The following is a 16,510-nucleotide window of genomic DNA, read 5'->3' as shown; positions in this document are numbered from 1 at the left end:
GTAGACAGTGCCAAAAGAAACCTTTGCATATTGGCCACAATGTGACTGTAGCACAGGTAGAATGAGCTAACTATTCTTGGTGAATCACAATCGGCTGAACAACAAAAGGTATGTGGCACTGCACACGCAGAATATGTCAACATTTCCAAGGCAGCAGTCAAATGAACTTCACATATGAAGAACTGTAAGTGACAAATGCAAGAAATGTGGAAAAGCGAGGTAGTAACAGCCATAAGACAAGAAAACCAGCGTGCAAGGTCAAACTTCAATTAAACCCATTTGAGCTGTCGGGTATTTTCTGCGTAACACCACGTGCAGTCGGTGTTTTACATGCACTCAAACAATTATGTCTCAGAAGTAATTAGTGTTTTGTGAACTAGTCAAATAAATGGGATTATAGACAACTCTAGAAGTTCCTATGTTACTAAGCGAACATGTTACAAGAGATAATGTTACAAGGGATAAATCACTGGGGACAGGAATTATTGCATGACATATGGCCAATTCAGTCACACACTGGGAGCCAATACTAATTAAAACAAAAAACTACTGCGGATGCTGGAAATCCAAAACAAAAACAGAATTACCTGGAAAAACTCAGCAGGTCTGGCAGCATCGGTGGAGAAGAAAAGAGTCGACGTTTCGAGTCCACATGACCCTTCAACAGAACTGAGTATAGTTAGGAGAGGGGTGAAATATAAGCTGGTTTAAGGTGGGGGGCGGGGGGAGAAAAGTTGAGGCCCACTTCTCTCCCCCCGCCCCCCACCTTAAACCAGCTTATATTTCACCCCTCTCCTAACTATACTCAGTTCTGTTGAAGGGTCATGTGGACTCGAAACGTCGACTCTTTTCTTCTCCACCGATGCTGCCAGACCTGCTGAGTTTTTCCAGGTAATTCTGTTTTTGTTTTAGCCAATACTAATTGTCAGTCTGGAAATTAGACAATATGCTCAAAACAGGAATGTTATCATATATATCATAAGCAATGTTTACGTAGATAGGGTCACTGCAGCCTGGGAATATTAGAAATCTGAAGCTTTATCATCAGCAGTTTTGATTACTCTAAAGTTGCCTAAATAATTTGGTCATCTCTTAATAGGGCTGTAAGAGACAAGTGGTTTAAAGAAAGCACAGACAGGAAGAAAGGCCATGGAAATATATTTGAATTTTGAAAATACCACCATCATTCAATTTATACTCTTTGACATGTTTTTGATGCTATGTGAATTTTCCTTTCTACTTGCAATCATTATAGTTTTTGGTTTTCCTCTTTAGGAAATAAGTCTATTGATAAGATAACATAAAATTAAAAAGTAACGAGACCAAGACCAAGACCCCACACATATTATGGCATGTATTGTGGTATGTAAAGGACGATTCTAACTGAAGGATACAATTAATCCCCACAAGATAATTTCAGATGCCTGAACTAGAAGTGCCTGGAAGAGAACAGCTAGCTCAGGTTGGGAACAGGTACAGTTAGAGTGTGCTAATAGAACACAAGGACTTTGCTGAAATTGACACAAAATCTGATTGAGAATAATTACTTACAATGTCAGTTTCTTTTTTCCTTCTCTTCTTTCTTTCAATTTTTTGCACCTGAGAAACAAATTTAGATTTTGAAGTGAGTAAACTTGTGTGTACATGCATACACCCACACCCAAGTTTCTAAGCAACAGGCGCCAAGAAAACACACAAGCTAGAATGTACAACTGAACACATACTGCACTGATAGAATTAACAAATCTGATCAATCTAGGGCTTTCCATCACTTTTCGTATTTCCCCGATTTTCTCTCTTTCCTGAACAGCTGAGCTTCTGACATTTGGTTTCACAGATGCCAGCAGTTACCTAATAGGTATTCAACACATGTCAGCTCAGAGAGTGCGTGTTGGCAGACTAGACAATTATGGTGAGATGGCAAAATGAGTTGAAACCTGTCCTCAAACAACTTTGATAGGAGGGGTCACTGGATAGCAATCAGGAGCAGGATTTCTGGATGATTTCTCTTACTACACACTCTAATATCATCCCAGTTGATATCAACTAACTCAGCACAAATATACGATTGAACTTGCGTCTTTCTGGATTGAATGGTGACTATACCAATGAGGCCATCGGGAGGGATACATTTCTGATTTAAGAGCCTTTTTTGAACTCTCTCCTACACAAATTTCCTCCGTGGTGTTCTCAACTTATGCCATCTGCTACTCACTCCTTTTCAAGACTGTCAAGCCTGTTAAAACTCCTTACCTCCCTCAGTCTTCCCCTACCACGGTCATTTGAAATCAAAATTTAGTGTCACCCAATCATTACTTCTTGATTTACCTCACTTTCTGTGTTAATTGTTTCAATCCTTGTGGTGCCCTACATTGTAAATTTTGGATTCTCACTCAAATTTTTTTTTATTCTCTCATGGGTCGTGGGCTTCACTGGCTAGGCCAATGTTTTTATTGTCCACCCCTAACTGCCCTTGAGAAGGTAGCGGTGTGCTGCCTTCTTGAACCGCTGCAGTCCATGTGGTGCGAGTACACCCACAGTCCTGTTAAGGAGGGAGTTCCAGGATTTTGACCCAGCGACAGTGAAGGAACGGTGATATATTTCCATGTCAGGATGGTGTATGAGCATCTCTCAAAAAGAAAAGTTTGTTCAGAGTATGGACTGACTTTTTGAACATCTCACCTTTCCAGTGTTGCTCTCCTGAATTTTGTATTCTATCACAAACTCATCCAAGAACACCTTAAAGGTGTTGACCCACACTTTGACAGGTGACTCATTCCAATCCCGTTGCTCCTGCCTCATTGTCTTCTCCAGAATTTGCTCAAACAGTGCATACAGATCTTTGTACCGGATGCTCTTCCCATTGTCCATCTGCAAAAGAAATGGCATTACAACTGAACAAAAGACAGAATACCATAGCTATGTTATGGCTCACCCACCCCACAACCACAGTTTGAGCTTGATACAATCAATCCTACTGTCTGTGCATATGAGTTAAGGACAAATTGCTCCATCCTGGAACACAGTGATAAATCATCATCAGCTTGGACAACTTTTTTTTCCCCAAAACAGAAATTCATAGATGGGGATTGGGGCAGTTATACAGAATCAGAAATCATCCCTGAAAATCAAAAAGCAACAGTAGTGAGAACTCCTCATTGTGTAATTTACTGCTATGAATGCTTCATTGCCCTGCCCACCCCATGCAAAATATGGCAAAACCCTGTCCAATCAGACATTACACTCACCGCTAAAGCAGCTGAGTAAGAGTTGAAGATATTTAAACGGAACTCCTTCAGGGATTTCTTAAAAACAACATCTACAAATGTATCTTTCTTGCTGTCATCAGTGTCCAGGTCAGTGATCTGAAAAGGCAACGCAAAAAGAAAATATTCCTTTAAGTATGAATCCAAGAACTGGCTAACATGTTAATACACACTTTCTGTTAAAATATTTTTTGTGAATTTTGTGCACAAATAGATGACAGATACTTGGGATACAAATGGAACACTTTTCGAATTCACACCCAAGTATTGGTATTAAAGACTCTTAACATCAGTATAGCAGTTGGTTGCAAAGTAAAAATCTTTTTCCATTCTTCCCAAACAACATACTTCCTCCCCAGCCTCGGAAGATTACTTCTTGCTACAGCAGTGCAAACTTTTCCCATTTCTCCCAAGCCAGCCTCCATCCAGTCAGAATTGGGTTGCGATTGTCCAAAACTCATTTAATCTAGACCCTATACTGTAGATAGCGAAAAGTCTCAATGCATAAGTTTGATGTGGATGCAAATCTGCAACAGGCTATTTCACAACTTACTACACCACCCAGTCTCCTGAATAATCCATTTTACTCTTTGACCATGGGGACCTGAGACTTGATGGTCATGTAGTTTCACACTTACCTTTTTCTGCAGGAATTCGTTCATACACTTGAAATCATTGGCACTGGTAATAATCTGTAACGCATCGTGCTGCCACTGTATGGGCTCCAGGGCCACGTTGCTAATTTTCACACTCCTCCTTCGCTTTACCTTTGGTGATGGCTCTTTATTCTCCTTAAACTCTTTCCCTCGCTCTAGTCCTAAGTCAGGACTCCTAGGAGGAGTCAGGTTATGAGGTATGGGATCTTGACCTGAGGGAGAATAGAAAAGTCCAACATCACCAACAGATCAATCTCTGTGCAGACACAGAGTATTCATTATCAATTTTTCCATCAAACAATCCTTCAAGGTGGTACCCAGCATTTATGGAAAACTACAACCCTGAGATTGCTCTCCGTTTTGGGAAGTGAGCTGTGCCTGCAATTTCGAGCACAGTGAGCTTCCAATTTCAATCATGTGGCTTTGGAGAAGGTGCTAAGTGGAGGCCAAGCACTTCTCCCCAGGAAAGGAAAGAAAACGTTGTAGAATATACAGTTTATTAAATAGTTCCATTTTAATAGAGTCCTTTCATCTGCTGCAGCCCTGCTTCCTAAATGCATTCCACTGCCTTCTTTTCATGGGAGAAGACAGACAAACTGGCATCCAGTTGATGTTCCATCCTAGTATTTAGCATATTTGATCCTTGACCTTTGAATGGTTGTTCTCCCCTTGCCGTTCAGTTTTCACCAGTTACTCTCCTGCCTTCTTTTTTCAGCTCAACCTACCTGTTCAGACATATACTGGCCTGCAGTCTATTTTATTTCAAACTTTCAACATTTAACTTGGAATCCTGCCTAGATTACCATTTCAGCTCGATCAGTTACATTAGTCAAATCAAAGTCAGAGACTTTACATACACATGCACCCATATATTGAGCTACATTTCAAATTCACCTGCTGTTCTATACACACATTTCGAGATCAGTTATATTCTGAATGCAAGGTACACTACTTGAAAATACTACATCACTCAGCAATTGCCTAGTCCTTCAGTCAGTTCTCAGATCCCTAGTTCAATATAAAATCTGTAAGACCACAAAGTCTAGGATGAAAAAATGCCTTTCAGAACATCCCCTAACTCTTTAACTCACTGACCACAGTACTTGGCTGCATTCTGAACTCTCCTAATGAATTTAGCCCTAGGTTCAAAAACCCTGCTGGGAATTTCAAAACAGAACTTGCATGTTCTGACACTATAGCTGACAGATAGTCAAGAGAAAGAGGGAAAACGCATTTGACTAATCCTAGGCGTATCTGGTCAAACCTGAAATCTGATTTATGTTCTGCTCTCGTTCATTGTAGGTGTGGTCTCCCTGACGTTGCAATTTACTCTTGGGCTCTTATCGCTAACCTACATGCCCTTTTAGTTAATCATGAGTACTGAATCATAGTTCTTCCGTTCCTTCCCTTTCTCAGTGCATTTGTTCTGGAGCGTTTCATAGAATTAATGCCCACTACTAGATTATCCTCTGCATTCAAATTAAGACACTTGGTGCCTGAGCAAGCAACTTATGTTTTGTTAAAAGCAAATTACTGCGGATGCTGGAAATCTGAAACAAAAACAAAAATAGCTGGAAAAACTCAGCAGGTCTGACAGCATCTGCGGAGAGGAACACAGTTAACGTTTCGAGTCTGTCTGAGTCAAAGGGGTGTTGACGGTGGTGATATTAGCACATTCCTTAGCTAATTATCACCACCCCTTTGTCCTTTTGTCTATGGCATCATTGGCAATCTCTTCTTTGCCTCCACCTATCACTGGCCCTCTATCCAGCTCTACCTGTCCCACTAGTTCACTAGTTTGTTCTGTTTGAAATTTGTGATCCTGAGAAGTTTGTAATGGACCACTTTTAACCAATTTTGCCTCAATGTAAATAAATTATAAACAAGAACAAGATTAGTGAGTACCTTCAGCCTGAGAAATATGCAAGCTGATGGAAATTTTGGTTCAGACTTCACACACAGTTTTTGGTTTCTGGCTCCACGGTCTGAATGCATGCAGCTGGGCTGAGCTAAAGCTTCAACTACCTGATCTTGGCTGATAGTCTGCAGTGTAGGAGGCAATATCTTAAGTGAGATGTTAAATATCCACTTCTTCTAATGATTTGATTGGATATCTAGCTCCTACAGTACTATTCAAAGAGGGGCAGGGATTTGTCCCATATCCTGGCCAATATTGTTTCCAACAATACAGATTAGATGGTATTTATCTCATCCCTCGTTGTGAGATCTTACAGTGCACAAATGACTTCTGTGATTACCCACAGCAGTGACCATATTCCAAAGTAATTCACTGTAGGTGAATAATTTTGAACAGTTTTTGAAAGATGTAATGAAGCATTACATAAATTCAAATTGGTATTTTTAAATGTTCAAAGGTAATCGTTCGCCATTTACCTTTAAATGCACCATCCCTTCCTTCTGTCAGTGATAGGCTGAGTGAGGTGTCACTGGGTTTGAGCTCTCTCCTCCACAGTTGCCCCTGTATATCCTGATCCATACTGAGCTCCTGGAGCTCCGACTGAGTAGCCAGCTTCTCTCGCGAGAGTTTCTTTTCTCCTTGTTTTCTATTTCCCCAGAATCTCATGCGACCCTTCAAAGGAGCTCTATGGGTAGAAATGAAAGTCAGTTAACACATTCATTTTAACATGGATAATGCGGTTATTAAGACGTATCATAAAAATCAATTATTTATTCTCATTCACAACTTCCAGCTTCCCCACTAGCTTTTATTTCCCATACGAATTTCTGATTGGAAAAAGCAGATTGTGCCTACAGTTCAAACACAGGAAGCATTCCAATTGGAGGCAACAAAAAAAAAACACAAGGTGCTTCCCTCAATCCCCTTAGCTTTTTGTAGGCACTTTTATATTAAAGCATTGCAAGTGACAGTAGGTGCAAGGGTCTCTTCTCCATTAGCTGCACCCTGGGTTTTGAACTGTTTGGAAAACATCAGTCTATTATGTTAAGAAAGTAAATATCAGTGAAATAAACATAGGGAGCTTATCCTCATTTACAGTTGAACAAGTGATCTTCCAAATTAAACAGGGGAGTCAAGCATGACTGGCACCTGACTAGAAACTAATGTGGAACTCACTCTTCATAAACAGTAGGAAAAGCAGAAATGTAAAGCAATCTTATGCTTTTATGTGAAGTTCTGGGTTTCCTTGAAACACAACAGAATACATTATGCAGTTACAGTTGAATGGGAGCAAGTTTTAAAATGTATGCCTGCAAATTTAAAATGTAGCATATATTCACATATTTTTACTAACATTACTTTTAGAGCCATTAGTTTCGAATGCAAACTATTTATTGTGGCTACAGTCTGAACATAGATATAGTAGCACACAATAATCCGTTCATCGCTTTGACATCAAGTGCATGTGTTTGTGTAGGTGAGAGAGGTGGCCATGAGGTAATTTAGCGTGTGCTCTGAAAACTGCAGGAGTTCCAAAACCTGGTTCATATTAATATACATACAAAATAGAGATTGAAAGAACAAATCAGTCGACACAATAGTTTAGAAGTACATATTTTGGTTTTAAACTTTCTTCCCTTGGCTACTTTTGGCACAGTGCAGTTCTTTGAGCACCAGCAACTCTGTCAGCTCACCCAGGTTGCTGCTTTCCTAAGTGAACCTAGGCAGCAAGCTACGCTCTCAAGTCAATTTAAATCCCATCAGCACCCAACATGCACAGATAAACACTTTTCAGCATGGGTCACTGTATAGAGATAAGCTGCAGGAACTCTTGCTAATTGTTCTAGTATTCAGCCCACCCATGGTGCTGACACGAGCTGTAGCACCCCCAAATCTGCTCAATTGAGATTAGCACAGACCTGTTATAAAAGGTCTCATCTCTTGTTACCTGCCATCTGGAATATTACTCTCCTGAACAGGGTCCAATTTGCCCAGTTCATCTTGAGACTGTGCCTTGTGCAATTTCCTTTGGTCTTCATTTCGTGTAGACTGCATCTGCAAGACAGAGTTTAAGCTAGCACCATCAAGAACATCGTGAATCCACACCTACCTGTTGAGCTGATGGCTCACTGACACAATAGTCTAGAAAACCATTTATGGAGAAGATTACAACTTTTTTAGTAAACTAACTGGCTAATAGCTTGAACAGTCAATAAAACCGTGAGGCAACAGTATTTAATTGCATTGCCGCTACAAGGCTATTACATGTCCAGCCAACTACAGGATTTTTTACATTCAAATGCATTTTGTTCACTTGAATAAAAGTAACTGGATTGTAATTCAAAAAGAATGAATATGATCTCAACCAAAGGTACTATTTTCAACAATTACTGTTCAATTGCATCACTGAAACATCATTCTATGAAAAGGAAGGATTAAAGATCATACAAGGCAGGCAGTAGAATGTAAATCTGAAATAGGAACACTAACTCAGAGTTTAACTATTCATCCAGTAGCGCTATTATGAAATACTTTCTAAACAAGCAATAAGGGCTTGTCTCAGCTGTTCAGTTACGATGAACTGTGCACCAGGTGAGTGGAATAAATTTCCAGGAATACTTCTGTTGTGTTTTTGCTTGGATTCTATGATGTCTATGATTGCTGTGCTAATAGCAATTTTTGTCCCAACCACAACAATGTCTTAGATATGCACATAATAGAGCAGAGATCAATTACATTGCAAGCCACTCTTCCTTATGGAATTTTACCATGCACAAAATAGCTACCGCTGCTGTCCAGTTCACAGTCACTATATTGAAAGGTATTTTGAGATTCTTCTTATATGTAATAAACTACTGAACTGGAATGGGACCAACATCCTTGCGGGGAGGTTTGCTAGTGCTGTTGGGGAGGGTTTAAACTAACTTGACAGGGGGATGGGATCCTGAGAGGAAGTTCGGCAGGGGGAGATGCACAGGAAAAATTAGAAGAGAGAGCAAGTGAGTCTGGACGGCATAGAAATTACAGGCCAGTTAAGGCACAAGGGAGTTTGGCAAGGTTGGATGGCATTTATTTTAATACAAGGAATCTGACGTATAAGGCAGATGAGTTGAGGGCACAAATTCACACATGGAAGTATGATGTCATTGCTGTCACAGAGACATGGTTGAGAGAGGGGCAGGATTGGCAGCTCAATATTCCAGGATATAGGGTCTTCAGGCGAGACAGGGAGGGAGGTAAAAGAGGAGGGGTTATTGCAATATTGATCAAGGAATCAATTACAGCAGTAATGAGGGATGACAAGGTTCCTCAAAAGAAACCATATGGGTAGAACTTAAAAAAAAAATGAGCAATCACATTGCTGGGAGTGTACTCTAGACCTCCAAACAGTCAGAGAGAAATAGAAGAGCAGATATGTAGGCAACTTTCAGAGAAGTGTATAAATAATAGGATAGTAAATAGTGGGGGATTTCAACCTCCCCAACATTAACTGGGTTAGTCATAGTGTGTTAGGTTTAGAGGGAGTGGAATTCTAAAAATGCATCCAGGAGAGCTTTTTAAGCCAGTACATAGAAGATCCTACAAAAGAGGGGGCGATGCTGGACTTAATTTTTGGGAATGAAGCTGGGCAAGTGGTAGAGGTATCAGTGGGGGAGCATTTTGCAGATAGTGATCATAACTCCCTTAGATTCAAGGTTGTTATGGAAAAGGACAAGGATGGGCCAGAAATCAGAGTTCTAAATTGGGGGAAGGCTGATTTTAATAAGATCAGATATGACTTGGCCAGAGTGGATTGGGAGCAGCCACTTTTAGGTAAATCTGCATCAGAGCAGTGGGACTCATTCAAGAAGGAAATAGGGAGAATACAGGGCCAACATATTCCAGTAAAGACAAAGGGTGGGACCAACAAATCCAGAGTACCCTGGATGTCGAGGGATATACAGGATTGGATAAAGGGAAGAGGGGAGGCTTATGGCAGATACCGAGGGCTCAAAACAGCGGTAGCCCTAGGGAAGTATAGAATGTGTAGGGGGGAAACTTAAAAAGGAAATTAGGAGAGCAAAAAGGGGGCATGAAAAAACATTGGCAGGTAAAATAAAGGAAAATCCAAAGGTATTTTACAAGTACATTAAGAGTAAGAGGATAACTAGGGAAAGATTAGGGCTCATTAAGGACCATAGTGGTAATTTGCATGTGGAGCCAGAAGATGTATGTAGGGTTCTAAATGAATACTTTGTGTCGGTGTTCACAAGTGAGAGGGACGATGTGGGTATGGAAATCAGGCAGAAGGGCTGTGATATAATTAAGCAAATTAGCATAGAAAGGAAGGAGGTTCTAAGTGGTCTGGCAGGCTTAAAGGTAGATAAATCTCCAGGCCCGGATGAAATGTATCCCACACCATTGAGTGAGGCAAGGGAGGAGATAGCAGGGGCGTTGGCAATAATTTTCAATACCTCTCTGGCCACAGGAGAGGTGCCAGGGGACTGGAGGACAGCCAATGTGGTACCGTTATTCAAGAAGGGAGGAAGGGATAAACCAGGGAACTACAGATCTGTCAGTCTAACTTCAGTGGCGGGGAAACTATTGGGAGCAATTCTGAGGGACAGAATTAATCTACACTTGGAGAGGCAGGGATTAATCAAGGACAGTCAGCATGGTTTTATTAAGGGGAGGTCATGTCTGACCAATTTGATTGAATTTTTCGAAGCGGTGACCAGGTGTGTAGATGAGGGCAGTGCATTTGACGTAGTCTACTTGGACTTCTGCAAGGCTTTTGATAAGGTCCTGCATGGGAGACTGATAACGAAGGTAAGAGCCCATGGATCCAAGGCAATTTGGTAAATTGGATCCGTGGCAAGAAGCAGAGGGTGATGGTTGAGGGTGTTTTTGTGACTGGATGCCTGTGTCCAGTGGGGTTCCACAGGGATCGGTGTTGGGTCCCTTGCTGTTTGTGGTATATATAAACATATATATATATATATATATATAAATATACATATATATAAATTTAGAATTGAATGTAGGAGGGTTGACCGGCGCAGACTCGATGGGCCAAAGGGCCTTTTTCTGTGCTGTAGACCTCTATGACTGTACTGTATGATTGCAAGTGCATTCAGATCTTTCCTTCATATTCAGAGGTGATTTCTCTTGTCATCAAATCTGTTGATAATATTGACATGTCCAATGTAGGTGAGACCAATAAGTATTCAACGGAATTTGGTCAAAATAAGTAAACCAGCTAAGGAATTATACATAGAACTTAATGTTGAAAAATTAAGCTGACACATGAAATGTGTATACATAATAGATTCCATCAGTTAACACAAGACTCGGTAAGAAAACTACTCAAGTGTTGGCAATCACCTTAAGGTCATTTGGCTATAAATTAAAAGCAGTTACTTTAATCATTTGTAACTTGTAACAGGGTCACATGTAAAACATAGCATGTAGCTTCCGTTCAAAAGGAGATCACTACATCAGACAGAATCAGAAAAGTACAATTAAGGCGATCACAGCATGTAGAAAATTAGCAATGCCGGACAAACACAGGTCTAAGATCCCTGATTCAAGTGTCATTTTTTTCAAATGTTAAGTTAATAGAACTTATCCTTTGCTCCTAATGTACAGCTCATATGATTAATTTCTTGTTTCTTCAGAACACACTTTAATCAACCTCTACATACATTGTAGATTTTCAAGTCAGTTGTTCACATTCATAATGTGTTCACAGCCTTCATTCATTAAATATATGTACAATTATTTTAACATGCCTGAAAGCTCATAGTGTCAGAGGTAACATATTGGCATAGGTAGAAGATTGGCTAGTTAACAGGAAGCAGAGAGTAGGCATAAATGGGTCATTTTGTGGTTGGCAAGATGTAACAAGTGGTGCATCACAGGGATCAGTGCTGGGGCCTCAACTCTTGACAATTTATATAAATGATTTGGATGAAGGAGTCAAAGGTAGAGTTGCCAAATTTGGTCATGACACAAAGATAGGTAGGAAAGTAAGTTGTGAAGAGGATACAAGGAGGCTGCAAAAGAATAAAGATAGGTTAAGTGAGTGGGCAAAGATCTGGCAAATGGAATATAATGTGGGAAAATGTGAAATTGTCCATTTTGGTAGGAAGAATAAAAAAAAAGCACATTATCTAAATGGAGAGAGATTGCAGAGCTCTGAAATGCAGAGGGATCTTGGGTGTCCTAGTCCTTGAATTGCAAAAGGTTATTATGCAGGTACAGCAAGTAATTAGGAAGGTTAATAGAATGTTATTGTTTATTGCAAGGGGAATTGAATGCAAGAGTAGTGAGATTATGTTTCGGTTATACAGGGGATTGGTGAGACCACATCTGGAGTACTGTAAACAATATTCGTCTCCTTATTTAAGGAAGGATGTAAATGCATTGGAGGCAGTTCAGAGAAGGTTTTCTAGACAAATACCTGGAATGGGCAGGTTTTCTTATGAGGAGAGACTGGACAGCCTAAGCTTGTATCCAGTGGAGTTTAGAAGAGTAAAAGGCGACTTGGAAACATATAAGATCCTGAGGGGTCTTGACAGGGTGGATGTGGAAAGGGTGTTTCCTCTTGTGGGAGAATCTGGAACTAGGGGTCACTGTTTAAAAGTAATGGTCGCCCACTTAAGACAGAAGAAATGTTCTCTCTCTGAGGGCTGTGAGTCTTTGGAACTCTCTTCCACAAAAGGTGGTGGAGGCAGAGTCTTTGAATATTTTTAATGCAGAGGTAGATAGATTCTTGATAAGCAAGGGGGTGAAAGGTTATCGGGGGTAGGCAGGAATGTGAAGCTGAGGTTAAAATTAGATCAGCCATATCCTTATTGAATGAGAGCAGGCTTGAAGAGCCGAGTGGCCTACTCCTGCTCCTAATTTGTATGTTCGTATGTATGTTCCTATAATTTCTTTGCTGCCTCAAGCTACTACTATTCAATGTTGTTATCTTAATGTAATAATCTGGCAAAGGCCTGTTCTAACTAGTTCAGTTCCAAGACTTTATATGCCATCAAACCTTAGCAGCAAAGTTCGTGTCTTACTTGCAGCACTTGTTCTTTTGACATTTAAATTATTGAGTCACATTGTATGCTGAGCAAAGTCATCTTATTCTCAAACCTTCCACACCATTCTTCTTCATCAGGTCCAACTGGAAAGATTGAGAAAACTTTACACTCTTTGAAGTTATGAAAGAAGGCAACTAGGGAAATGTTTAAAATTCTTACAGAATCAAAAGGCAGGTTTAGTCATCAATGGAAGACAAGCTATGGTTAAACCATATGTTCCTTTTGACAAAAGCATGAGAATGCCCCTTTAGCGGAAATACTAGAGTGTTGAGACTGAAAACTTACTCAAAAAGAAAAATAACTCAAACTTTTCCTCTTCTTGAGTATAGACTTTTCTATTCTTCCCTCTCGTTTTACAGTAGAAATACGTCAAATCCGATTACTGACTTGAAAAAGAATTAAGGATTGGCAGCTGAACCCAGGGAAGGCGGTGGCCCAATGGTATTGTCATTGGACTGGTAATCTATGGACCCAAGTTCGAATCCGGAATTTGAATTCAATAAATATCTGGAATTAAAAGTCCAATGATGACCATGAAACCATTGTTGGTTGTCATAAAAACCCATCTGATTCATTAATATCCTTTAGGGAAGGAAATCTGCAGTTCTCACCTGGTCTGGCCGACATGTGACTCCAGACCAAAAGAAATGTGGTTGACTCTTAAAAATGCCCTCTGAACATGGGAAATTAGGGATGGGCAATAAATGCTGGCTTAGCCAGCGATGCTCACATCCCACTAACGAATAAAAAAAAAATGATTGTCTGAGTTGGAAATGACTTACACAGAGAAAAGGCATCATGCACTGAAACTCTTCTTCATTTAAAAATGTAATTTGTCTCCATTTGCACTAATATTGAACGTTGGGGAGAGAAAGTGACAAGAGAAGCATGCTGCTCTAGCATGGTTACCACAAATCAAGCTTCTGGATCTTGAAAGGGTTGCGTCCATGACTTTCCCAAGTTTGATAATGGGGCTACCTTATGTGTTTGTGATGTTAACAGGCGAGGAAAAAAAATCAATTTTACTAATGGCAACATAATGCAAAAACACAATTTCCACACCATTGGCTCTCAGGTTCTTCATCAATGGTTGAAGAATCTTGCACTGCTGCAAATGAGGCCAACTGACATTATAGAGAAAATCTAAAGCTGCAAAATGAATTTTATCGAACAAGTTATGCAAACATATTACCAACATGTGTTAAGGTGAGTCTCAAAGTAAAACTCATTTCTGGTTTCTGAATCTACATGGCAGCAGAGAGGAATTAATATTTTCTAAGAATGTGCACTCAAAACTAATCAAAACATTTAACTCAAGTCAACATTTAACACAGTGAAGCAAAGCACTGGTCTCCTGAGCTTATGGCCAATAATGAGTCCGGGGGTACTGAAATACTTCCATGAATAGGTAGACACCAACCAGCATGGTAGAGAGGTGCAAACAGCAATAATGTGTTAAATTTCATTTCAGGTCAGCACTGAGTTAGCTGACCTCAGCATGAGTGGATGTGCCACAGCAGGCATCAGTGTCCTTGAGCTACAGAGGGAAAAGACCAACCAAGACTACGGCGTCGCATCACTCCAGTGGCTCTTACTGGTGTGCAGTGCAGTGTGGGCTGTGTGGGTGTGTTATATACACCAACTTTAGTGCGGCTGGGATTAATTTCTTCATCATTCTCAGGCTCAGATAATTACCACAATATTCAGAATGAAGTCTTGGCTGGAGCAAAATTAAGTCTCAACACTTAAATTTTCAATCTTTTTTTAAAAAGTAAGTAACTGTTAAAATTCTTCCAGGCAAGCATCTAATATCTCATTCCACATATATAAAACATTCACAGATTGAGAAATCTCACTGACTGAACAAAGGACAAATAGTAGACACCCTGCACAAGGTGATGCGATAAAAGACACAATTGATGCATGTACAGCCCTGCAGGTGGCACTGTCTCATTAGGATCAGCTCAAGACTGGTCTAAACACACAGACTCTGTTACACAGCTATTGGGAGATATTAGCATTTGGCTGTCAAGAGAGAAAAATCAGATTCAAGTTTTTTGAATGGAAAGTCAGACGTTGGCTTCATAGCAACTAAAATCCACTGAAATTGAAGTATGAGCAGCACATAATAATGACTAGAGTAATTAGCCAAGATCGATCTTTAAATATATAGATAGAAGTAACCTTGATCAGTATCAGTCCAGCCACACATCTGCAGGTTGGCCAACCTCACTGTGCAAGATCTTCCTAAATAATCATGGTGACTCACAAAATATAATCTTTAGTGCAACCGCAACACCTTGTAAGAAATCACTTTACAACCTCTGGGTTGCAAATTAAAAATGCAGCTAGAGTGAAAAATATCTACACAAGAAAATTTGTATACAATTAACAGAGGTGCATACAACTAATGTTGACACTTCAAACATACTCAAGTTAAAATTGAAATTCACAGTATTCTTTTTCGCTAGTTTGTAAGTGCACACCAAAATTAAATCAGCAGGGGGGGAAAAAGTAGTGGCGTTTAGCTGATAGCTAGCTACCTGCCGTGCTGTTAATAAAACCCACAAGTTAGAATATAGATTGAGATTCAGGTGTTAAAAGTGAAAGAGGGAAAACAGCTGTGCAAGTATAAACCAAACATCGCAGTTAGCTAAGCTATGGCATGCAGTAATTTGCTAAATCAAGTCCATTATAAGTAGGAAATGAATACCGTGTTGGCTGGCGCAGTCAGGGAAGTAGTAAAGGCTAGTGAAAAAGATTGGCTTAGTAATAGAATGGCCCATACGCAGTCCAGAAACAGTGTGACCAGATCTCCTAGAGTTTAACAGAAGATTTCCAGTGTAGGACAGTGGTGGTCTAAGCCCCAAACATATGGTTGTTTTAAAAGGAAACACTCAAACACATCTTTACTCGATACTCTCTTAATTAATGGGGCTGTCTTCAATTTTCATATCTTATTTTCCTCTCCTGAATGCGTTGTTGGGGAAAGGTTCCATGGAGTTGTGGCAGTACTCCTGTGACTTATGAGAGTCTGGACAGCTACCTTTGACCCATACTTAACCAGTAGGGGTCATCGCAGTTAAGTTTATTCCAACCTTGAGCACATTTTCTAGAAAAGTCAAAGGCAAAAAATGGGTAACCTTTTCTTCATCCCTGATTTAACTCCCAATCTATATTCAATTACTGCTTAGATGGGATGTTACAACTGACCTCAGCATCCTCAACTAGGGTGCTAATATCACCCATGGAACTCTACTGCCAGAAAGATGAGGACAGTAGAAGGAACATGTAGATATATTTTTATGCAAGCTTGCACTGCTGAATTTGCAAAATCTATTGAATCCAAAAGTGACTGATTCTCTCTCATCAGAATAAACTGAACAAATATTATGAGGGTGACACTACTAGTTATCGAGGTGGTACAGGAATCGATAAAATGACCCCAGAACACGAGGCATTTTGCAGAGAAACCAGGTCACCACTGGTCATTTGGTTATTGAATTCAATAATCTCTAATAAAAAGGCAGGGAAGTCTGCAGCTCATTATTTTTAAAAAACCTTACCCCATAGTTACAAATCAGCTGACAGGGAAAT

At 40.0% G+C, this 16,510-nt stretch overlaps 1 protein-coding gene across 4 annotated transcripts in view; it reads right to left on the bottom strand.

The window, feature by feature from the left end:
- myo9aa (myosin IXAa) overlaps window positions 1–16,510 on the bottom strand; it is a 283,263-nt gene that overhangs the window by 30,137 nt on the left and 236,616 nt on the right. For all 4 annotated transcript variants that reach the window (XM_078532398.1, XM_078532401.1, XM_078532400.1 and 1 more), the window contains 6 exons: window positions 7,789–7,895; window positions 6,317–6,525; window positions 3,905–4,134; window positions 3,249–3,365; window positions 2,683–2,871; window positions 1,552–1,599 (listed from right to left, as the gene is read on the bottom strand). In XM_078532398.1, the coding sequence (XP_078388524.1) occupies window positions 1,552–1,599; window positions 2,683–2,871; window positions 3,249–3,365; window positions 3,905–4,134; window positions 6,317–6,525; window positions 7,789–7,895 (900 nt within the window). The remainder of the gene's footprint in view (window positions 1–1,551; window positions 1,600–2,682; window positions 2,872–3,248; window positions 3,366–3,904; window positions 4,135–6,316; window positions 6,526–7,788; window positions 7,896–16,510) is intronic.

This window comes from Cetorhinus maximus, chromosome 30 (assembly GCF_964194155.1).
Source record: "Cetorhinus maximus chromosome 30, sCetMax3.hap1.1, whole genome shotgun sequence".
NCBI lineage: Eukaryota > Metazoa > Chordata > Chondrichthyes > Lamniformes > Cetorhinidae > Cetorhinus > Cetorhinus maximus.
Note: the sequence above shows the minus strand (reverse complement) of the source record. Positions and strands in the feature narration are given on the sequence as shown.